Raw genomic sequence first — 25,302 nt, forward strand, 5'->3', positions numbered from 1 at the left:
CGCACAGAGAGAAGGGGGGACAAGGGGCGCAGTAGGACACGCTTTTGACACATTCCTGACTGATCGCTCTCCCCCTCTCCCCACTCTCACCCATCCAGCCTTCTTTCTTTCCCTCCTTCTTGTGGCGAGTGGTTAAATAGTTTCCTAACAAGAGCTGCCTCATCTCTGGTCCAGAACTCTGGCTTTGATTAGCTGCTTAATGAGCCTGCCCTCGGTATGCTGCGGTCCACACACACACTCACGAACCAGGTCCCACCCAGCTCAGCCATAGCATGCCCAGCCCACCCCATCCTAACCCACTCCATCTCTCTGTCAGTCAGTCAGTGAGGAGGTCAGAGACCAGGTGTGTGCCCCCCCCCCCAATCTTTTTCAGATATGCCTGTCATACACTAATCTCACATAAAACCACTTCAACACACACACCTCTGTTTGGTGCTGAAGATAGAGTAGGCACGTTACTGGACATGAAGCTGCTCTTCACACCTCTGTTCGGTGCTGAAGATGGAGTAGGCATGTTACTGGACATGAAGCTGCTCTTCACACCTCTGTTCGGTGCTGAAGATGGAGTAGGCATGTTACTGGACATGAAGCTGCTCTTCACACCTCTGTTCGGTGCTGAAGATGGAGTAGGCATGTTACTGGACATGAAGCTGCTCTTCACACCTCTGTTCGGTGCTGAAGATGGAGTAGGCATGTTACTGGACATGAAGCTGCTCTTCACACCTCTGTTCGGTGCTGAAGATGGAGTAGGCATGTTACTGGACATGAAGCTGCCCTTCACACCTCTGTTCGGTGCTGAAGATGGAGTAGGCATGTTACTGGACATGAAGCTGCCCTTCACACCTCTCAGCTTCAGGTTATCCAATGGTAACATGTACTTCTTCTCTTTCTCCTGAGGAGGGATAGAGGGATGGGGATGATAGAGGGGGAAGGATGAAGAAATGTAAGGAGATGTAAGAAAGGATCATTCATTGATGGGTCTACTGATCTGGTGAATACACAAACAGCATGTAGAGACAATAAAACAATGAAGAAAAGCAGTAACTGAATAGGCCTGCTCTAATATAACATGCATGGAGTCTCATTGATTTGTTAACATTCCCCTCTATGACGGAAAGCGCAGAGAAACAGAGCTAGCTAGGATAAATACATGTATTAGACTATTCTACACTACAGAGATATGTGTGTGTGGGGGTGGGGGGGCATGAGTTTGCTCTGTCACCACCATTACAAATTATGATCGAAAGAAAACAGTTAGAGAAAGGAAGCAAAGCGGAGAGAGAATATGGGGACAAGAATGGAGGGAGTGAAAGAATGAGAGAAACATAGTGAAAAACAGGGAAAGAAAGAGTGGTTGAGGAGAGGAAAGAGAAAGAGAGTGAAGGGGAGAGGGAGGGAAAGAAGCCAGCCCACATGTGAAAGTTATTACTCAAAAGTGAAGCTCTAAAACAAAACATTCCTCTCCTCACCTCCACCCTTCTCCCCCTTTTCTCTCCTCCATCCTTCTCCCCCTTTTCTCACCTCCATCCTTCTCCCCCTTTTCTCTCCTCCATCCTTCTCCCCCTTTTCTCTCCTCCATCCTTCTCCCCCTTTTCTCTCCTCCATCCTTCTCCCCCTTTTCTCTCCTCCATCCTTCTCCCCCTTTTCTCACCTCCACCCTTCTCCCCCTTTTCTCTCCTCCATCCTTCTCCCCCTTTTCTCTCCTCCATCCTTCTCCCCCTTTTCTCTCCTCCACCTTGCTCTCACTTGTAATAATAATAATTAGGAGGGTGCTAACATTTGTCCTCTTTTTTGTTGTTGCATATCCCCTTCCCCCTGACACCCTCGGAGAGTGGGTCCACAGCCAGGGATCAGCCATCATTGATGGTTGACCCTGGAGCAATTAAGGCTGTGTGCCCTGCTCAAGGGCACATCGACAGATTTTCCACCTAGTCATCTCTGGGATTCAAATCAGCGACCTTTCGGTTACTGAGCCAACGCTCTTAAGCGCTAGGCTACCTGCCTCAGGAAACAGCTATAGTTACAGTATGGAGTGGAGAGAGGGAGGAGAGGACAGAAGGTGAGATGGAGAGAAGGGGGATATGGAGGAGGGATGGGTATAGCCTACCCAGAAAAAGAAATGGACGGAAGGTGCAAGTCTGTCTCACAAACACTTAGGTGTGTGTGTCTGAGTGTGTGTGTGTGTTGGTCTCTCCTGAACCCCAAAACTTTCTTCCTTCATTCCTCTTTCTCTTTTTTCCAGAGGGGCCCACTTCCTGTTAGAGAGGCAGAAACAAAACTATAGAACGAAGCTGGCACGTCGACAGACGACAACATCTGGTACTGCTTGAGAGAAAGAGAGTGAGAGAGAGAGAGAGAGAGAGAGGAGATCTGAGAGAGAGAGAGATATCTGAGAGAGAGAGAGAGAGAGGATTGCAATGGAGAAAAGAAATAGAGGAGAGATTGAAGAGAGGGAGGACAGACGGAGGAGTAGAGGTGAGTTTTGACAGAGATGAGTGGGAGAGAGGTATCTAGAGAAAGAGGGAGAGAGAGAGAAAGGGAGAGAGAAACTGCAGACCACTCCAAAGTTGATTCCCAAGGGTCCCATCAACCCATATATGGCGCCTCAGTCCCTCCCTCTCTCCCTCTTTTCGTTATGCCTTCCCTAAGTGCACTGGCAGATCCCCAGTGCTGAAAGTGAATGTGCCACGTCGAGGCTGGATACTCGGACGGAACCCCGACACACACACACACAAGGACCTGACACGCACTGGGCCGAGACGCGACCAGAACAAGACCCAGACCCATAGAAGAGGACAGCCAGTGTGTGTGCACATGTGTGAGTGTGACCCCTCACCCGTCACTCAGGACGAGAAAGGAGAGGAGACAATGAGAATCTTTTACCTAGTTTGTCAACCAAATTTTGGACGGGGTGAAAAGCGAGATAAAAGAAAGGAATGAGAGAAGAAGGAAGATAAAACGTAGGGAGCAGAGGAGACATCTTTCTACTCCTCCACCTCCTTCAAAACTTTGCACAGATGAAGGAAAGAGAAAGGAAGGGAGAGAAATAAAGGAGAGAGCGAGAGTCCTGTTCCGTCCTCCCAGTGTTCAGACTACCTGTTCAGGGTCTTACTGGTGTACAGTAGTCTGCACATTGGTTAGACTGGGCAAGGAATGGCTTCCATCACTCTCTCTCAAACACACACACAAGCATATACACACACGCATGAGCACATTCACACTGGGGACGAGATGTATGAGTTTGTCTTTGCTGGTTTGTCTTTCGTTGTCTGCTACTATGTTGTTCTTTGTGTGTTTTGAAAGCCTAGAAGCCTGCTATATTTGTCAGTGGTCAGTACGATAGTTCATTGTGTGTGTGTGTGTGTGTGTGTGTGTGTGTGTGTGTGTGTGTGTGTGTGTGTGTGTGTGTGTGTGTGTGTGTGTGTGTGTGTGTGTGTGTGTGTGTGTGTGTGTGTGTGTGTGTGTTCAGGCTGCTCATGGTGGATCAACATCAGAGTTGCTCTATCTGAAACAGCCTCTGCAGACTCATTGTGTGATATAGCAAGCAGGCCCAACACAGACACCTGTATGGTTGCTGTATGGGAATTTGTGCATTGCTGTATGGGAATGTGTGTGTATGGGAATGTGTGTATTGCTGTATGGGAATGTGTGTGGATAGTGTAGGGTGAGTGTATGGGTGTTGTATGGGAGCATGTGTGTGTATAGTTAATAGGGTGTGTGTGTGTGTGTGTGTGTGTGTGTGTGTGTGTGTGTGTGTGTGTGTGTGTGTGTGTGTGTGTGTGTGTGTGTAGTGTCTAGGGAGAGTATATATAGTGTCTAGGGGGAGTGTGTGTGTGTGTGTGTGTGTGTGTGTGTGTGTGTGTGTGTGTGTGTGTGTGTGTGTGTAGTGTCTAGGAGAGTATATATAGTGTCTAGGGGGAGTGTGTGTGTGTTGTATGGGAGTGTGTGTATAGTAGTGATGGGGGACAAATCCATAGTTACATATCGCAATGTATTTTTTTACAATATTATATTGATATTTTGACTCCAAATATCAATGCTTTTACGAGGTAGCGTTAGCTAACGCTATTCGGCTGTACCTGAGCCAAAACTCTGGTATTTTTTATCCTATAGCTTGTTCTCCATCTTCTTTATAAATACTGATACTTTATAATTGTTCAGCTCTTTTATTTCAGTGAGAGCAAAACTTTGTTTTCTCATGCTCTCTCTCGTCTCTCTGCAGCAGACATGGTGAGCAATATGTTTGGAACATCAGATTGCAATAAAATAGAGAATCGTGGCAATTCATATCCTATCGGCACCTAAGTATCGTGCTAATATTGAATGGTGAGGTCCCATGCAATTCCCAGCTCTAGTGTATAGGGTGAGTGTATGGGCGTAGGTCATCTGTTTTTCCTCAGGCTGCACATCGGGCCTCAGGCAGGGAGAGAGGGAGGGAGGAATTTACATCTGGTTAGTGTTTTATATAAAGATTACACACTGTTTGGTGTGTGGAGATGAGTGTGTATCCATTATGTCTAGATGAAATGTACGGAGAGTAGAGTCTATACTTATTGTCTTGGTGTGTAGATTAGTAACCATTGTGTAGATTTAGAGAGCGTGAGCAGTAAATATGGGAGGGAGTTTGTGTGAGTGGGTACAGTTTGTGTATTTGTGTGTTTATGTGAGGAAAATAACTAAGTGTGACCATACTGTGGGGAGACATGATTGAATGAGATGGAGGAAAAAGTAAGAGATCACAAGAGAGAGCGTGAGAGAGAGAGAAAGAAAGAAAGAGAGTCTAAAGTCTGGTGGTTTGGCTAGGTGATCAGTATTTGTGGAAGGGGGAGATGAGGGAGGAGATTGAGTTGTGAGTGGGAGTCTGGTGGGGAGAAGGGGGAGACGAGGGAGGAGATTGAGTTGTGAGTGGGAGTCTGGTGGGGAGAAGGGGGAGATGGAAGGGGGGAGAACAGGGAGGAGGGGGAGGTGTAGAAGCGGCCATGTGGGATTTCTCTGGATAGATGTTGGAAGCTAAGCGGGTGTTTGGACTAAACCTTGAGTTCTCCAGCCAGGAATGTGTACAGGCCCAGAGAGACTGCCAACCAGAGAGAGAGAGAGAGGGAGGGAAAGAGTGAGAGAAGGAAAGGGAAAAGGGGGAGGGGGGGTAGGAGGGATAAAGCAGGAAAAGGTAGGGAAAGAGAACGACAGAAAGAGGGAATTAGAGAAGAAAGAAAGAGAGGGAAAAGGGTGGGAGGGGAATGGGGAAAGAGAACTAGAAAACTTTGTGGAGAAAGTGGATAGAAACAGAGTAGGCTTTGCGAGAGAGAGGCTTGGCCTGGGTCTAACTCTGAGAGGAGTGTGTTTGTGGCCTACAGTGTTGTTGGGGCAGCATGGTGACATAGCTGTGATAGTAAGGATTATTTACTACAGTAGACCCCCCCCCAAACACACACACTGGGGCACAGGGTTCCTACTGAACTAACAATAGGGGAGGGTGGGGTAAGTTGAGTGGCTTTTTTTGCATTCAGCATCACTCGGGCCAAGGGAAATGTAGTATTCTTTCTAACAAAGATATCTACAAACTATATATTTCAGGATGTTTTGTATCCCTAGAGAATCAGAATTCATGTGAACATTACAGTTTTGAAAAAATAGCTTGTCAAAAAAAGTGGTCTCTTGGCACAACTTACCCCGGGGTATGGGATAAGTTGAGCCGCGGGACAGGGTAAGTTAAGCCGTCTACAAATTTCTGTACTGGATGAAATATTACCTCTACCTTTTTAAAACCATGTTTATCTTTATTTCCCAAACACAAATCAACACAATCACTTTTTTTTGTGTTTGACTCATTTTAAGCATATTTTAAGATACGCTTAACACCTAACAAACACTTTGTACTTAAAAAAAAAAACATTTTTAACATATGCCAGGCCCTGTTGTTACCTCATGTCCCAGTGGTAATGCCTTGCATAACACCTGCGAAGAAAACTCTTCAATATTCTCATCTTGGGGCGGCAGGGTAGCCTAGTGGTTAGGGCGTTGGACTAGTAACCGGAAGGTTGCAAGTTCAAACCCCCGAGCTGACAAGGTACAAATCTGTCGTCCTGCCCCTGAACAGGCAGTTAACCCACTGTTCCTAGGCCGTCATTGAAAATAAGAATTTGTTCTTAACTGACTTGCCTAGTTAAATAAAGATAAAATAAAAAATCTTGCCATTTCCACAACTTACCTCAAGTCAAACATTGACTATATTAGCCCACATAGCGACAAGATGCACTGTTATGCTAGGTTTAAGACCTCATATTGAAGTTTATAGAGACCACAACTGGTGTATAGAAACATCTTGATAGCATTTGGTTTAGATACAAGCATCATGAACCCTCTAACATAATAAATTCATTTGACTTGGTGAAAATCCATTTTTTTGGGACCTAACTTGCTGTGATAGCCAAACGCAACACTTTTTCCATGTGGTTTCTTCCTTCACAGCCTCCATGAAATGACGACCTCTTCCTAAATATTTGGTCAAATGATTCAATTTGTGTATGTTTTCCTAGAAACAAGGGTCGCTCAATGTATCTCTTTGGCTCAACTAACCCCACTCTCCCCTAGTCTAGAAAAAAGGTTGACATCTTTTGTCAGTCTACCCCGTTTCCATTTTGGAAAAGAAAGAGTTATGATGATTATTTCACCAGATATTATCACACTTTTCCTAGCATACCTGTAACTACACTGAGGTATAATCTGTGTAGTAAAGTCAAATATTGTAGTGGGTAATATTGTCAAAGAGAAGGCAGAGCAGAGGGGTTATGTTAACCTGGCACTAGAGCCTCCTGTACCAGCTAGGATACTAGTAGCTCTCCTTTCAGTAGTGCTGTCAGAGACACCGCTGCTAGAAGAGACCATGTTACTGAGATAATAGTTGGTTTCATACCCATGTCAGTGGACTGGGATTGGAGATAAGTGAATTATTAAGGAGGGGTGTGTGTATGTGTATGTGTGTGTGTGTTGGTTTGGCTCCAGCTGTGTCAGAGTGAACTGCTCCAAATGCCTCAACTCCCAGAGGAGGAGGGGGGACAGGGGGAACAGTGGATGGAGAGAGGGAGGGAGGTATGGTAGGGAAAAGGGGGGCTTAGTTTAAGTAGTATTGGGCCAGCTCTGTACTTACATGTGTGCATTTGACACAAATTACAGCCCAGCCCATCCCAAGACACACTGACACACACACACACAGTCCGTGGACATCACAAGCAAGCAGTGCTGTGCTAGGCTGAGAGAGAGTTGTGTTGTGTCTGCCTGTCTACACTTGCTGTGCAGACCTTCCTATCCTGTACAGCAGGCACAGACAGGCAGACAGATGGCAGCCGCCCCGACCAACCACATCGCACCTAAAGCCTGACGGACAGCTCCCACAGCCAATCCCAGCCAGTACACCCCAGACTTCCTGCTTGATGATTATGATGAATGTAACCCTAGCTGCCCATGTCTTTTCTACTTTACCTGTATCCCACTCTACCTTCCCTTACTGCATAAGACAGTAGTATTTGAAGGTCTTTTGTACCAAACAGAAATGTGATTGTAATAAAGGAGTGTGTGTTGTTCTGCGGTACTCAGGTGTGTATTTTGTCCAGCCTCTACTAGTGGGCCTCAGTAGTAAAGCTTTAGCAGCTCCACTAGTCTCATCATCAGACCAGATCAGTGACACTGTGCTCACCTTGTCATCCTTGAACCAGGACAGGCTCTCAGCGGTCAGGACAAACCAGTACTCCTTGGTCCCACCCTTGATGATACTGATTGATGGTAAGCCAGCCCTTACGGATGACCTGTAGAGAGGGGTCAGCGGTCAGGGGCATGGAGAGGGACTGAGGGAGGTTAAGGTGGGAGGGGTTGAGGGGATAGTTCACTCTGATGACTACATTACATCATCTCATGGATACAAAAACAGTAGGATTTGAACCCCTAATGTCAGCTAGCTACAATCTGAGTTTGTATGTCTACTTAGCTATAGCCTAGCATTAGCATCGTTAAAGCTAAAACAATGGGAGTGGTTAGAGTCATGTTAGCGTGCTGTAAATAGAGAAGCAAACATGTGGTCTGGGTGGACTATCCCTGTAATGCTCTGCTCGGCAGGCTGGCTCTAAGCCGGGGGGTTTAGAGATCGAGAGCGGCAGGTGCAAGTTCTGTGGAGCTGGAGAAAGAGAGAGATGGTGTGATGTATCTTACATATGGGTCACAGTGTGGGAGAGAGGAGAGATACTGCATGCATAGGGATTGAGTGAGACACCGTAATGCATGCACAGAGATATCAGCTGTTGAGACAACAAGGATAAGTTAGAAAAGTGAAATGTCCTCTCACCTAGCCAGTCATTACATCACTAGTGGTCATTTCTGACAATGCCTTTAACATATTTCAATGACCAACACAAAACGGCACACAAAGAGCATGATGGGAAAAAACACTAGAAATGATAAAGAAGACATGGAAGATACGGTATGGTAAAATACTACCAATAAATACAGAAAAACAGCTGTTGAAAAACTGTGGGAGAGAGAAACTGTGAGCTCTGTGATAAGACTGGGTGAGGGAGTAACTGTGAGCTCTGTGATAAGACTGGGTGAGGGAGTAACTGTGAGCTCTGTGATAAGACTGGGTGAGGGAGTAACTGAGCCCTGTGATAAGAGTTCTGGGTGAGGGAGTAACTGTGAGCTCTGTGATAAGACTGGGTGAGGGAGTAACTGTGAGCTCTGTGATAAGACTGGGTGAGGGAGTAACTGTGAGCTCTGTGATAAGACTGGGTGAGGGAGTAACTGTGAGCTCTGTGATAAGACTGGGTGAGGGAGTAACTGTGAGCTCGGTGATAAGACTGGGTGAGGGAGTAACTGTGAGCTCTGTGATAAGACTGGGTGAGGGAGTAACTGTGAGCTCTGTGATAAGACTGGGTGAGGGAGAAACTGTGAGCTCTGTGATAAGACTGGGTGAGGGAGTAACTGTGAGCTCTGTGATAAGACTGGGTGAGGGAGTAACTGTGAGCTCTCTGGGAGTGAGCTCGGTGATAAGACTGGGTGAAGAACTGTGAGACTGTGTGAGGGAGTAAGTGTGAGCTGTGATAAGACTGGGTGAGGGAGAAACTGTGAGCTCTGTGAACTGTGAGCTCGGTGATAAGACTGGGTGAGGGAGTAACTGTGAGCTCTGTGGACTGGGTGAAGTAACTGTGAGCTCGGTGATAAGACTGTGAGGGAGTAACTGTGAGCTCTGTGATAAGACTGGGTGAGGGAGAAACTGTGAGCTCTGTGATAAGACTGGGTGAGGGAGAAACTGTGAGCTCTGTGATAAGACTGGGTGAGGGTGTAACTGTGAGCTCTGTGATAAGACTGGGTGAGGGAGTAAATGTGAGCTCGGTGATAAGACTGGGTGAGGGAGTAACTGTGAGCTCTGTGATAAGACTGGGTGAGGGAGTAAGTGTGAGCTCTGTGATAAGACTGGGTGAGGGAGAAACTGTGAGCTCTGTGATAAGACTGGGTGAGGGAGAAACTGTGAGCTCGGTGATAAGACTGGGTGAGGGAGAAACTGTGAGCTCAGTGATAAGACTATGTGAGGAAAAAATGAGAAGGACAGGAAGACAAGAGGAAAGAAAAGACTGACAGCTAAAAAGAGAGATTTGGACAGAGGATGAAAGATTGAGGAGGAAGTGAGAGAAGGGGGAATGGGGTGGCTGAAAATGGGTTATGGAGAGGTGGAGGGAGAGAAAGTGAGGAGATAAGGAAGGATGAGATGGCAGAGAGACGAGAGATGACCCACATTCTGTTTCACACATTGGAGACACACCAGGGCGGTGACACATGCGCACACACACACACCTTCACTTCTCTCTTGTGTAGCAGACCAGGGTCTGTGCTTGTGTTTAGTGAGTGACCAGACAGCTGGGCTTGGATCTGAGCCAAGTTTACAACTCAGCGTCATTTTGTGCTGCTTACACACACACACACACACACACACACACACACACACACACACATGCACACACACACACGCAAAGGGAGTAGAGTGCAGCCAAAGGGAGTAGAGGCAAAGAGTGCAGCCTATGGAAAGGCGGTAGAAAAGAGAGCCATGGGGCTGTGGGTTTAAAGAGGATGGTGAACAGGACACGACCAGGGAGAGATACAAACAGTGTCCCAGTAGGAGTAGTGAGGGCTTAGCCTTACAGAGACTGGACTACTCATACTATTAGACTGGAGGGAGGAGGTTACACACCCTGGAACAGGAGACAGAAGAAAGAACAGGCAGGTTAGGATGGAGCTGACACATCGTCACTGTTTCCAGGCAGTTTAACCTGCTCCTTTTACATACAGTAAACGTCCTCGTCAGTTTAACCTGCTCCTTCTACATACAGTAAACGTCCTCGTCAGTTTCACCTGCTCCTTCTACATACAGTAAACGTCCACGTCAGTTTAACCTGCTCCTTCTACATACAGTAAACGTCCTCGTCAGTTTAACCTGCTCCTTCTACATACAGTAAACGTCCTCGTCAGTTTCACCTGCTCCTTCTACATACAGTAAACGTCCTCGTCAGTTTCACCTGCTCCTTCTACATACAGTAAACGTCCTCGTCAGTTTAACCTGCTCCTTCTACATACAGTAAACGTCCCGTCAGTTTCACCTGCTACTACATACAGTAAACGTCCCCTTCTACATACAGTAAACGTGAGGGCAGTTTCACCTGCTCCTTCTACATACAGTAAACGGACTAGTTTCACCTGCTCCTTCTACATACAGTAAACGTACCTGCTTTCTACATACAGTAAACGTCCTCGTCAGTTTCACCTGCTCCTTCTACATGGAGTAAACGTCCTCGGAGTTTAACCTGCTCATTCTACATACAGTAAACGTCCACGTCAGTTTCACTTGCTCCTTCTACATACAGTAAACGTCCACCTGCTCCTTCTACATACAGGTTTCACCTGCTCCTTCTACATACAGTAAACGTCCAGGCAGTTTAACCTGTTCCTTCTACATACAGTAAACGTCCTCGTCAGTTTAACCTGCTCCTTCTACATACAGTAAACGTCCTCGTCAGTTTCACCTGCTCCTTCTACATACAGTAAACGTCCACGTCAGTTTCACCTGCTCCTTCTACATACAGTAAACGTCCACGTCAGTTTCACCTGCTCCTTCTACATACACTAAACGTCCACGTCAGCTTAACCTGCTCCTTCTACATACAGTAAACGTCCTCGTCAGTTTAACCTGCTCCTTCTACATACAGTAAACACCCACGTCAGTTTCACTTGCTCCTTCTACATACAGTAAACGTCCTCGTCAGTTTCACCTGCTCCTTCTACATACAGTAAACGTCCACGTCAGTTTAACCTGCTCCTTCTACATACAGTAAACGCCCACGTCAGTTTAACCTGCTCCTTCTACATACAGTAAACGTCCACGTCAGTTTCACCTGCTCCTTCTACATACAGTAAACGTCCACGTCAGTTTCACCTGCTCCTTCTACATACAGTAAACGTCCACGTCAGTTTAACCTGCTCCTTCTACATACAGTAAACGTCCACGTCAGTTTCACCTGCTCCTTCTACATACAGTAAACGTCCACGTCAGTTTAACCTGCTCCTTCTACATACAGTAAACGTCCACGTCAGTTTAACCTGCTCCTTCTACATACAGTAAACGTCCACGTCAGTTTAACCTGCTCCTTCTACATACAGTAAACGTCCACGTCAGTTTAACCTGCTCCTTCTACATACAGTAAACGCCCACGTCAGTTTAACCAGCTCCTTCTACATACAGTAAACGTCCACGTCAGTTTAACCAGCTCCTTCTACATACAGTAAACGTCCACGTCAGTTTAACCTGCTCCTTCTACATACAGTAAACGTCCACGTCAGTTTCACCTGCTCCTTCTACATACAGTAAACGTCCTCGTCAGTTTAACCTGCTCCTTCTACATACAGTAAACGTCCTCGTCAGTTTCACCTGCTCCTTCTACATACAGTAAACGTCCACGTCAGTTTAACCTGCTCCTTCTACATACAGTAAACGTCCACGTCAGCTGCCATTCCAGTCCAGTTGTAAACATTTGTTACATTCTCATAACACACATTTTAGAATTATAGAGTAAAACCCAAGCCATTCATCACCTAAGATAAGGTCACTGAGCTGTGTGAAACTCACCTGGTTTCCTGCAGCGTTCTTCTTATTGGTCTGAATACTGGGACAAACACACAGAAGCTTCTGATTGGTTAATTGACATCATTTGCAATGTATTAGAGTGGCCATCACAAGGCCCTGATCTCAAGCCTACAGTCACTCTCACAGCTGACCATTTTTCTCCATTTAATCATCATGTCCAACACACATATGATGACCAGAAGACACAGACAGTGAGAACTAACCAGGGAGAACTTAGCGAAGCCAATGAGGTCTTCATGGTTAGTGTTGATGTAGGCCGACTGTACATTGATTAGCAGCAGGACCTGTACAGAGAATACACATAGTCACAATATTCTACCTATCTATAGGTGTGGGTGTGTGTGACCTGGTCTTTAGCTCAACTCTCTCTGTACCGGATGTGTGTGGTCACAATTCTCTCCGTCTCCTCTCCTAGTCTGGGAGAGGAACATATGGTAATGAGCAATGGTGTAAAGTACTTAGGTTAAAATAAGTATTTTTAAAATATATATCTGTACTTTACTTTTTATATTATTGATTACTTTTACTTCACTATATTCCTGAATAAAATAATGTAATTTTTTACTCCATACAGTCTCCCTAAGACCCAAAAGTACTTGTTGCATTTTTTTATGCTTAGCAGGACAAGAAAATTGTCCAATTCATGCACTAATCAAGAGAACATCCCTGGTCATCCCTACTGCCTCTGCTCTGGCTGACTCACTAAACACAAATGCTTCATTTGTAAATGATGTAAAATAAATAAATGGTTTGTTTAATATTTTAAATGAATTGTACTTTTACTTTTGATACTTAAGCATATTTTAGCAATTACATTTACTTTTGATACTTACAGTTGAAGTCAGAAGTTTACATACACTTAGGCTGGAGTCATTAAAACTTGTTTTTCAACCACTCCACAAATTTCTTGTTAACAAACTATAGTTTTGGCAAGTCGCTTAGGACATCTACTTTGTGCATGACACAAGTAATTTTTACAACAATTGTTTACAGACAGATTATTTCACTTATAATTCACTGTATCACAATTCCAGTAGGTCAGAAGTTTACATCCACTAAGTTGACTGTGCCTTTAAACAGCTTGGAAAATTCCAGAAAATTATGTCATGGCTATAGAAGCTTCTGATAGGCTAATTTACATCATTTGTCAAGGTATTGGAGTGGCAATCACAAGGCCGTGATCTCAAGCCTATAGAACACTTGTGGGCAACTGAAAAAGCTTGTGAGACCAAGGAGGCCGAAACGTTTGACCCAAGTTAAACAATTTAAAGGCAATTGCTACCAAATACTAATTGAGTGTATGTAAACTTCTGACCCACTGGGAATGTGATGAAAGAAATAAAAGCTGAAATAAATCATTCTATCTACTATTATTCTGACATCTCACATTCTTAAAATAAAGTGATGATTCTAACTGACCGAAGACGGTATTTTTACTAGGATTAAATGTCAGGAATTGTCAAAAACTGAGTTGAAATGTACTTGGCTAAGGTGTATGTAAACTTCCGACTTCAGCTGTACATTTAAAACCAAATACTTTTAAGACTTTTACTCAAGTAGTATTTTACTGGGTGACTTTCACTTATACTTGTATCATTTTCTATTAAGGTATCTTTACTTTTACTCAATTATGACTATTGGGTACTGACTTACATGTACACAAGCACACAGACACAGCAGTGGATACCTTGGTGGTGCATCAGCGCACAGTGGTGATCAGCTTCTGGTGGACCATGTCCACACATTTAATACAGGGATCGTTCAGCTTGACTATCTGTCTCTTCATTATGGCCTCAAACGCCTGGTCTGGGGTAAACAAACCCGTTCTAGAGACACAAATAGAGAGAGAGGGGGAGGGATAGCGGAGAGAAATGGGAGTGGTGACAGGTCAAATAGACAGAGAACCATGACTAAATAATCACACACAGGTAACCCCTCTGACACAAACTCACCTGATGCCGTGGATGTTCTTGATGACATAGCTGATCTCCCGTCGCAACTCCCTCTCATCAGATTCCATCTAAGGACACACACACACATACAATAAGAGGACACACACACACTGAGGAAAAGAGTGGAGACTTGCACAGAGACTCCAAGCCTGACCGTGACCAGTTCGAAGTGGAAGCGTTCGTGAAAGATGCGGTTGATCTTGGCTCCTCCAGACAGTTCTATAGGTGTCCACCTGGTCTCCTAAGCCCTCGATACACTTCTCAAAGTCTGCTGCAAACTGCTGCACCAGCCTGTACACACACTTAATACACACTGCTAACTTTGTTTTCTTGTGTGTGTGTGTGTGTGTGTGTGTGTGTGTGTGTGTGTGTGTGTGTGTGTGTGTGTGTGTGTGTGTGTGTGTGTGTGTGTGTGTGTGTGTGTGTGTGTGTGTGTGTGTGTGTGTGCGTGCGTGCGTGTGTGTGTGTGTGTGTGTGTGAGAACTGACAGTAGCAGGGACTTGGTCTTGCGTGCGGGGTCGTCAGCTCTGTAGTGTTTGAACTCCTTAGCCTCTTCATCCAGCGGTAGGAGCTGGCTCTGGAGACGACTGCAGAACGCTTTTAGACTGTCTCGGATGTGGTTGGTCAGTTGCTGCACACACACCCAGAAAGAAACATCTCATTTGATCTCTGGCTAGTTTCAAAAGATATCCACATGGTGTGTGTGGGTGTGTGTTTGTGTACCTGGTTGTGGACCATGTGTCTATATACAGGGTGAGACAGGAAGAACTCTTCAGAGGCGCGGTACCCATGCTGTCAATCTTGTGTCTATATACAGGGTGAGACAGGAAGAACTCTTCAGAGGCGCGGTACCCATGCTGTCAATCTTGTGTCTATATACAGGGTGAGACAGGAAGAACTCTTCAGAGGCGCGGTACCCATGCTGTCAATCTTGTGTCTATATACAGGGTGAGACAGGAAGAACTCTTCAGAGGCGCGGTACCCATGCTGTCAATCTTGTGTCTATATACAGGGTGAGACAGGAAGAACTCTTCAGAGGCGCGGTACCCATGCTGTCAATCTTGTGTCTATATACAGGGTGAGACAGGAAGAACTCTTCAGAGGCGCGGTACCCATGCTGTCAACCATGTGTCTGTATGCAGGGTGAGACAGGAAGAACTTCCTCTCTCCAGCCAGAGCTGCCTTCATGTCTTTCCTCCCATCAATGTCCTACTGACTATGATTCACCACCCCAATGTAACCTGGAGAGGAGAGAAGAGGAGAGGAGTGGATGAGTAAAAAGGTGTGTAAGCTGTGTCTCCATGAGATACAATCCAATACATCTCTGGAGGGCAGCATTCAGATTCAGAAGGTCCTCTGATTTCAGCAGGCCAGCAGATGTTTCATTCAGGCAGCTCAAATCTAATCTCTCTACTGTCACAGCAGCACTAACAGTAGGCTCCATGTCTAATGCATTACCTCTGAAGGAGCAAGCATGACGGACCTGGCACAGCTTTACCCAGCCTAGACCCAGACCCGAGCACACATACACACACTATCCCAGGGCAGGCTGGCACTGATTGTAATACTGTAACACAACCCCATGAGCTCAGCATGGCAGTAGGATATCACAAGCCTCCATTTCAACACTTACCTCAGCACAGCCTGGTCACTGGTGATGTTATGGGAACAGTATGGGAACATTAAGGGAATGTTATGGGAACAGTTTGTGGACATTAAGAGGTTGTTATGGGAACAGTATGGGGACATTAAGAGGTTGTTATGGGAACAGTATGGGGACATTAAGGGGTTGTTATGGGAACAGTATGGGGACATTAAGGGAATGTTATGGGAACAGTATGGGGACATTAAGGGGATGTTATGGGGACATTAAGGGGATGTTATGAGAACATTAAGGGGATGTTATGGGAACATTAAGGGGATGTTATGGGAACAGTATGGGAACATTAAGGGGATGTTATGGGAACAGTATGGGAACATTAAGGGGATGTTATGGAAACAGTATGGGAACATTAAGGGGATGTTATGGAAACATTAAGGGGATGTTATGGGAACAGTATGGGAACATTAAGGGGATGTTATGGAAACAGTATGGGGACATTAAGGGGATGTTATGGGAACATTAAGGGGATGTTATGGGAACAGTATGGGAACATTAAGGGGATGTTATGGGGACATTAAGGGGATGTTATGGAAACAGTATGGGAACATTAAGGGGTTGTTATGGAAACAGTATGGGAACATTAAGGGGATGTTATGGAAACAGTATGGGGACATTAAGGGGATGTTATGGAAACATTAAGGGGATGTTATGGAAACAGTATGGGAACATTAAGGGGATGTTATGGGAACAGTATGGGAACATTAAGGGGATGTTATGGAAACATTAAGGGGATGTTATGGAAACAGTATGGGAACATTAAGGGGATGTTATGGGAACAGTATGGGAACATTAAGGGGATGTTATGGAAACATTAAGGGGATGTTATGGGAACATTATGGGGACATTAAGGGGATGTTATGGGAACAGTATGGAAACATTAAGGGGATGTTATGGGAACAGTATGGGGACATTAAGGGGATGTTATGGAAACATTAAGGGGATGTTATGGGAACAGTATGGGAACATTAAGGGGATGTTATGGGGACATTAAGGGGATGTTATGGAAACAGTATGGGAACATTAAGGGGATGTTATGGAAACATTAAGGGGATGTTATGGAAACAGTATGGGAACATTAAGGGGATGTTATGGGAACAGTATGGGAACATTAAGGGGATGTTATGGGAACATTAAGGGGATGTTATGGAAACAGTATGGGAACATTAAGGGGATGTTATGGGAACAGTATGGGAACATTATGGGAACAGTATGGGAACATTAAGGGGATGTTATGGGAACAGTATGGGAACATTAAGGGGATGTTATGGGAACAGTATGGGAACATTAAGGGATGTTATGGAAACAGTATGTGGACGTTATGACAACATAGTGGAGATGTTATGGGAATGTTACAGTGATGTTATGGAACCATCATGGGGACGTTGTGGGGATTGTTACGAAACCAATAACTAACCTACTGATTTTGATGCACTTGTTATGTCTAGGCGTCTTATGCAGAGCTACATGCTCTGTCAGCTGATTTGACGTGTGTATAAATGTGAGAAATAAGCATATGTGACCATGTACCCAGGAGACTTTAGGTCCAGGGCCCGCTCAGTCATGATTCCCATAATCAACCAGTCCAAGTAGATTAGTATTCATACATTCATGAAGACAAAATAAATATTTCCAAAAAACAAACGACAGAAAGACACGCCCAACTAAAGAGGTTAACTAACACAAAGAAAGAAACAAAGGCTGGCTCACACTGAGTCACAATCCTCTACATCGCTTGCGCCTGAGGAATTATCAAGGCTTCCTGGCAGAGCACAATCACCTGACCTGGTTGGTGCTGCCCCCTGGGGATGGAGTGTGGAAGTGTAGTGTATTGTAGCGTGTATGCTTCTTACACTAACCTACCTAACCCAGAGAGTTGGGCCAATGCGGTTTATGTCTGAACACTCCGAGTGCCACTTTCTCCTCCACAGCCGTTGCTAAGTGATAATTGGTGCTTCTGTGTTGTGCTGTTGATTTCTGCTAGTTTTTAAAACCTATGAAGGTGTCCAGTGAAAACAGAGATGCAATTTGTTGACACCACAACACAGCACAGAATTGGATACACGTTATCCCGAATGCTAATGAATAATGCTAAATGCACTGCTCTGTTCGGCTTGTTTAGGGCAGGTCATTTCATAGGGAGTTGATTGAGGCACTCTCGTATTGTTACATCACCAACATTTTGAGAATAAACGTGCTAACATGGCGGCCGTTCTAAAACCTGGCCCAACTCTCTTAATAGCTGGCTCTGACCTAACTTATTCCATAACAGGGATTTTATGGGAACATTATGGGGACATTATGAGAACGTTATGGGAACATTATGGGTACATTATCTCGACACACACACACACACACACACACACACACACACACACACACACACACACACACACACACACACACACACACACACACACACACACACACACACACACACACACACACACACACACACCTGTTCCCTCGTCCATCAGATGTAACTTAGTGATCCCCCTATGGTCCGCTGTCCTGGTGGAAAACTATGACAAAGAAAGGAAGATAGTACCTCTCATCATGTAGTCAACTGATATTCCAATGTAGTGATTATTTGGACCATTTGGCAATGTTCTGGAGAGACGTTATGTCCCTGTTTTGTCTCACCTTGAGGGTCGACGTCCTTGGCCAGTTTGAGCGCCTCAGTGTTGGCCAGGCCCGTGTTAGCTGGAGTAACAGCCAGGACCATGCTTCAAACATAAAGATATAAAATTTAATTTTTTTGTGAAGAATCAACATCAAGTGGGACACAATCATGAAGTGGAACGACATTTATTGGATAGGAGGAATGGGAAAACATTTCAGTCTCTCGATGTGCAAAACTGATAGAGACTTACCCCAAGCGACTTACAGCTGTAATCGCAGCAAAAGGTGGCGCTACAAAGTATTAACTTAAGGGGGCTGAATAATTTTGCACGGCCAATTTTTCAGTTTTTGATTTGTTAAAAAAGTTTGAAATATCCAGTTAAATGTCGTTCCACTTCATGATTGTGTCCCACTTGTTGTTGATTCTTCACAAAAAAATACAGTTTTATATCTTTATGTTTGAAGCCTGAAATGTGGCAAAAGGTCGCAAAGTTCAAGGGGGCCGAATACTTTCGCAAGGCACTGTATGATTTATGTTCCCCATATCACTGCTTTCTTCACAGATAACAAAACCTGGAGCTGAGGGGAACAGACTGGTACTGTGTGTCTCCTATAGTTGTGTATATTTAACAGCATTCCAACGTTGTACCTGCTTACAGACAGACTCTGCCCCCTGGTGTGGAGAGTCACATCTACACACAGCAGTATATTGGGATGTTCAGGTTCAAATACAATGCAGGGTCCAATGTGAACTTTTTCCTTTCACTGACCCGGTTGGCCAGAAATCTACTGTCACAAACAGGATTTCTACTGGTGTAGTTTATAAGTGCATTAGAATCATGCAGGGCCTATAGGTTAGCATGCTGTCTCTCTATATTCATCAATTAATAGGCCACATTTGGTATTTAGTGCCTAAAAAAGCTGTGTAATATCTTTTAGAATGTAAGTCATTACTATATTCTTTGGAATTGCATTTTACGTCCCAAAATAGGGCGTTGCCTCTTTAAGACAACTTCTCAACAGTAGCCAAGATGAATGTTAGGTGTCTTTTTGTAGACTATCAACAGTAGCCTATTGCAAATTTTCTCTTTTGTTCACTATGGAAAGTTTAGTTTTGTAAATAATTGTTCCTATAATAAATGAGCTCTGAGAGTAGAAATTGTCAATTGTGACTGCGGGAAGTGTGGTGGTGAATGAACGGCCAATCATATTACTCAAATATGGAGTTTTCCACTTGTAACTCAACAATAAAAACCAATAAAATCATGTTTAACATTTTATTTGTCACATGCGCCAAATAGAACAGGTGTACACTTTACCTACGAGCTCTTTCCCAACAATGAGCAAAAAATACATATGAAAATAGTAACACAATAAAATAACAAGACAATATACATGGAGGGGTACAAGGCAGTTGAGTTCATTGAGGTAATATGTACATGCAGGTAGGGGTAAAAGTGACTATGCAGTTATCATTGGTGGTGATTTTAATACTATAACAGAAGCAAAGGATAGGGAGGCAAGAACAGGTTTTAAATGAACTGCCGAAGGGAAAACCTAGCAAAAAGTTCAAGAAGATTTCCAATTGAAAGATTCCTTCAGAGAACTCTTACCAAACCGCTTTGTATACATGTGGGCTGAGCAAAGCACTAAAAACAGATCATTTTGGGGACAAAAAAAATGTAAAAGAATTACCGGGGGAAAAACTAAAAAACCTACTGGAAATCGAACAATCATTGTCTGGAAACCTTTGTAATGACCTTTGTAATGACCTTTGTAATGACCTTTGTAATGAACTGAAAGAAGAAACATTGTGAGAAGATTATGGGACAGTTATTGGGATTTTGCTGCACTTATTATGTCTAGGGGTCTCTTTTAAACTGGTTTGTTTCCTTCCTCAAAGAAAAAAAAGAAAGACATACACATATATACAGTTGAAGTGGGAAGTTTACTTACACCTTAGCCAAGTACATTTAAACTCAGTTTTTCACAATTCCTGACATTTAATCCAAGTAAAAATTCCCTGCCTGAGGTCATTTAGGATCGCCACTTTATTTTAAGAATGAGAAATGTCAGAATAATAGTAGAGAGAATTATTTCTTTCAGCTTTTATTTCTTCATCACATTCAGAGTGGGTCAGAAGTTTACATACACTCAATTAGTATTTGGTAGCATTGCCTTGAAATTGTTTAACTTGGGTCAAACGTTTTGGGTAGCCTTCCACAAGCTTCCTACAATAAGTTGGGTGAATTTTGGCCCATTCCTCCTGACAGAGCTGGTGTAACTGAGTCAGGTTTGTAGGCCTCATTCCTCCTGACAGAGCTGGTGTAACTGAGTCAGGTTTGTAGGCCTCCTTGCTCGCAGACGCTTTTCCAGTTCTGCCCACAGATTTTCTATAGGATTGAGGTCAGGGCTTTGTGATGGCCACTCTAATACCTTGACTTTGTTGTCCTTAAGCCATTTTGCCACAACTTTGGAAGTATGCTTGGGGTTATTGTCCATTTGGAAGACCCATTTGCAACCAAGATTTAACTTCCTGACTGATGTCTTTAGATGGTTCTTCAATATATCCACATCATTTTTCATCTCATGATGCCATCTATGTTGTGAAGTGCACCAATCCCTCCTGCAGCAATGCACCCCAACAACATGATGCTGCCACCCCCGTGCTTCATGGTTGGGATGGTGTTCTTCGGCTTGCAAGTATCCCCCTTTTTCCTCCAAACATAACGATGGTCATTATGGCCAAACAGTTATATTTTTGTTTCATCAGACCAGAGGACATTTCTCCAAAAAGTACAATCTTAGTTGCAAACCGTAGTCTGGCTTAGTTTTAGTTAGTTTTGGATCTGTGGCTTCTTCCTTGCTGAGCGGCCTTTCAGGTTTTGACGATATAGGACTCATTTTACTGTGGATATAGATATTTTTGTACCAGTTTCCTCCAGCATCTTCACAAGGTCCTTTGCTGTTGTTCTGGGATTGATTTGCACTTTCCTCACCAAAGTACGTTCATCTCTAGGAGACAGAACGCGTCTCCTTCCTGAGCAGTATGAGGGCTGCCTGGTCCCATGGTGTTTATACTTGCGTACTATTGTTTGTACAGATGAACGTGGTACCTTAAGGCATTTGGAAATTGCTCCCAAGGATGAACCAGACTTGTGGAGGTCTACAATTTTTTTCTGAGGTCTTGGCTGATTTCTTTTGATTTCCCCATGATGTCAAGCAAAGAGGCACTGAGTTTGAAGGTGGGCCTTGAAATACATCCACAGGTACACCTCCAATTGACAGAAATTATGTCAATTAGCCCATCAGAAGCTTCTAAAGCCATGACATAATTTTCTGGAATTTACCAAGCTGCTTAAAGTCACAGTCAACTTAGTGTATGCAAACTTCTGACCTACTGGAATTGTGATACAGTGAATTATAAGTGAAATAATCAGTCTGTAAACATTTGTTGGAAAAAATACTTTTGTCATGCACAAAGTAGATGTCTTAACCGACTTGCTAAAACTATAGTTTGTTAACAAGAAATTTGTGGAGTGGTTGAAAAACGAGTTTTAATGACTCCGAACTAAGTGTATGTAAACTACTCACTTCAACTGTATGTATATATATATATATATATATATATATATATATATATATATATATATATACAGTACCAGTCAAAAGTTTGGACACACTTACTCATTCAAGGGTTTTTCTTTATTTTTACTACATTGCAGAATAATAGTGAAGACATAAAAACTATTAAATAGCACATGGAAACACGTAGTATCCAAAAAGGTGTTAAATAAATCCAAGTAGATTTTAGAATCTTCAAAGTCATCACCCTTTGCCTTAATGACAGCTTTGCACACCCGTGGCATTCTCAACCAGCTTCATGAGGAATCATTTTCCAACAGTCTTGAAGGAGTTTCCACATATGCTGAGCACTTCTTGGCTGCTTTTCCTTCATTCTGCGGTCTAACTGATCCCAAACCATCTCAATTGGGTTGAGGTCGGGTGAATGTTGGCGGTGCTTTCACTCTAGTGGTAGCATGAGACGGAGGTCGGGTGATTGTGGCGGCCAGGTCATCTAATGCAGCCCTCCATCGCTCTCCTTCTTGCTCAAATAGCCCTTTACACAGCATGGAGGTGTGTTTTGGGTCATTGTTCTTTTGAAAAACAAATGATAGTCCCACTAAGCGCAAACCAGGTGGGATGGCGTATCGCTGAAGAATGCTGTGGAAGCCATGCTGGTTAAGTGTGCCTTGAATTCTAAATGAATTACCAACAGTGTCACCAAACAAAACACCCGCACACCATCACACCTCCTCCTCCACGCTTCACGGTGGGAACCACACATGCAGAGATCATCTGTTCACCTACTCATCTCACAGAGGCACGGCAGATGGAACCAAAAATCTCAAATGTGGATTAATCAGACCAAAGGACAGACTTCCACCGGTCTAATGGGTTTCTTGACCCAAGCAAGTCCTTCTTGTTATTGGTGTCCTTTAGTAGTGGTTTCTTTGCAGCAATTCGACCATGAAGGCCTGATTCACGCTGTCTCCTCTGTACAATTGGTGTTGAGATTTCGGTTACTTGAACTCTGTGAAGCATTTATTTGGACTGTAATCTGAGGTGCAGTTAACTCTAATGAACGTATCTTCTGCAGCAGAGGTAAGAGGCCAGTTTCATCATAGCACTTGATGGTTTTTGCGACGGCATTTGAAGAAACGTTAAAGGTTCTTGAAATTTTCCAGATTGACTGATCTTCATGTCTTAAAGTAATGATGGACTGTCATTTATCTTTGTTTATTTGAGCTGTTCTTGCCATAATATAGACTTGGTATTTTACCAAATAAGGCTATCTTCTGTATACCACCCCTACTGTACCTGTATACCACCCCTACTGTCACAACACAACTAATTGGCTCAAACGCATTAAGAAGGAAAGGAATTGCACAAATTAACTTTTAACAAGGCACACCTGTCAATTGAAATGCATTCCAGGTGACTACCTCATGACGCTGGTTGAGAGCATGCCAATAGTGTGCAAAGCTGTCAAGGCAAAGGGTGGCTACTTTGAAGAATCTAGAATCTAAAATATATTTTGATTTGTTTAACCCTTTTTTGGTTACTACATGATTCCATATGTGTTATTTCATAGTTTTGATGTCTTCACTATTATTCTACAAAGTAGACAATAGTAAAAATAAAGAAAAACCCTTGAATGAGGTGTGTCCATACCTTTGACTGGTACTGTATATACAGTGCATTGAGAAAGTATTCAGACCCCTTCCCCTTTTCCACATTTTGTTACGTTACAGCATTATTCTTGAATGTATTACATCGTTTTTACACAATACCCTATAATGACAAATCGAAAACCATTTTAAAAAATGTTTTCAAACGTATAAAAAAACAAAAAACAGAAATACCTTATTTACATAAGTATTCAGACCCTTTGCTATGAGACTCGAAACTGAGGTCAGGTGCATCCTGTTTCCATTTATCATCCTTGAGATGTTTCTACAACTTGATTGGAGTCCACCTGTGGTACATTCAATTGATTGGACATGACTTGGAAAGGCACACACCTGTCCATATAAGGTCCCACTGTTGACAGTGAATGTCAGAGCAAAAACCAAGCCAATAGGTTGAAAGAGTTGTCCGTAGAGCTCTGAGACAGGATTGTGTCGAGGCATCGATCTAGGCAAAGGTACCAAAACATTTCTGCAGCATTGACCTTGGTCAGGGAGGTGACCAGGAACCCGACGTTCACTCTGAAAGAGCTCCAGAGTTCCTCTGTGGCGATGGGAGAACATTCCAGATGGAACTCCTTTATGCTAGAGTGGTCAGACGGAAGCCACTCTTCAGTAAAAGGCACATGACAGCCTGCCTGGACTTTGCCAAAAGGCACCTAAAGTACTCTCAGACCATGAGAAAGAAGTTTCCCGGAAGATAGAACTCTTTAGCCTGAATGCCAAGCATCACATATGGAGGAAACCTGGCACCATCCCTACGTTGAAGCATGGTGGTGGCAGCATCGTGCCGTGGTGATGTTTTTCCGCAGCAGCGACTGGGAGACTAGTCAGTATTGAGGCAAAAATGAACGGAGCAAAGTACAGAGAGGTCCTTGATGAAAACCTGCTCCAGAGCGTTCAGGACCTCAGACTGGGCTGAAGGTTGACCTTCCAAGAGGACAAAGACCCTAAGCACACAACCAAGACAAAGCAGGAGTGACTTCAGGACAAGTCTCTGAATGTCCTTGTGTGGCCCAACTAGAGCCCGGACCTGAACTGGATTGAACATCTCTGGAGAGACCTAAAAATAACTGTGCAGCGACACTCCCCATCCAACCTGACAGAACTTGAGAGGAGCAACAAAGTACTGAGAAAAGGGTCTGAATACTTACATGAATGTGATATGAATGTGAATATGCTTATATTTCTGAAAAACCTGTTTTGCTTCATCATTATGGGGTATTGTATGTAGATTGATGAGGGGGGGGGGACGATTTCATAACTTTTAGAATATATATATATAATATATATATATATAAAATGAAGTAACAATAAAGAGAGTATTTTTAAAGAGAAGTAACAAAACAAGAGATGCAAACAATTGTCTGTGCTGTATGTCATGAAAGTGAAAAGGTGGTTGGTTTTAATGCTGATCTTGTAAAAAAAAGTGAGTGACTAGGGAATCGGGATAGGTAATAACAGCTTATGTGAAGAGTGTGTGGGTGTGTGGCGTCAATATGCATGTGTGTGTTTTCTCTGTGCGTGTCAGCGTATGTAGTATTGGTACAGTATATGTGTGTTGCAGTGTCAGTGTAGTATGTGTGAGTGTACGGTTAGAGTCCAGTGAATGTGCATAGAGTCAGTGCAAATAAAAAGATG

General features: G+C 43.8%; 1 protein-coding gene across 1 annotated transcript in view; it reads right to left on the reverse strand.

The window, feature by feature from the left end:
* The window catches only part of dnm3a (dynamin 3a), a 29,746-nt gene extending 11,231 nt beyond the window's left edge, over window positions 1–18,515 (reverse strand). The window contains 17 exon segments of the mRNA XM_052481165.1: window positions 724–757; window positions 817–892; window positions 7,694–7,772; window positions 7,774–7,841; window positions 12,161–12,197; window positions 12,269–12,462; window positions 12,525–12,594; window positions 13,038–13,042; window positions 13,854–14,004; window positions 14,131–14,198; window positions 14,285–14,353; window positions 14,355–14,421; window positions 14,619–14,787; window positions 15,225–15,452; window positions 18,249–18,284; window positions 18,287–18,301; window positions 18,434–18,515. Of these exon segments, the coding sequence (XP_052337125.1) occupies window positions 724–757; window positions 817–892; window positions 7,694–7,772; window positions 7,774–7,841; window positions 12,161–12,197; window positions 12,269–12,462; window positions 12,525–12,594; window positions 13,038–13,042; window positions 13,854–14,004; window positions 14,131–14,198; window positions 14,285–14,353; window positions 14,355–14,421; window positions 14,619–14,787; window positions 15,225–15,452; window positions 18,249–18,284; window positions 18,287–18,301; window positions 18,434–18,515 (1,448 nt within the window).
* Window positions 18,516–25,302: the final 6,787 nt, after the last annotated feature.

Source organism: Oncorhynchus keta, chromosome 26, assembly GCF_023373465.1.
Source record: "Oncorhynchus keta strain PuntledgeMale-10-30-2019 chromosome 26, Oket_V2, whole genome shotgun sequence".
NCBI lineage: Eukaryota > Metazoa > Chordata > Actinopteri > Salmoniformes > Salmonidae > Oncorhynchus > Oncorhynchus keta.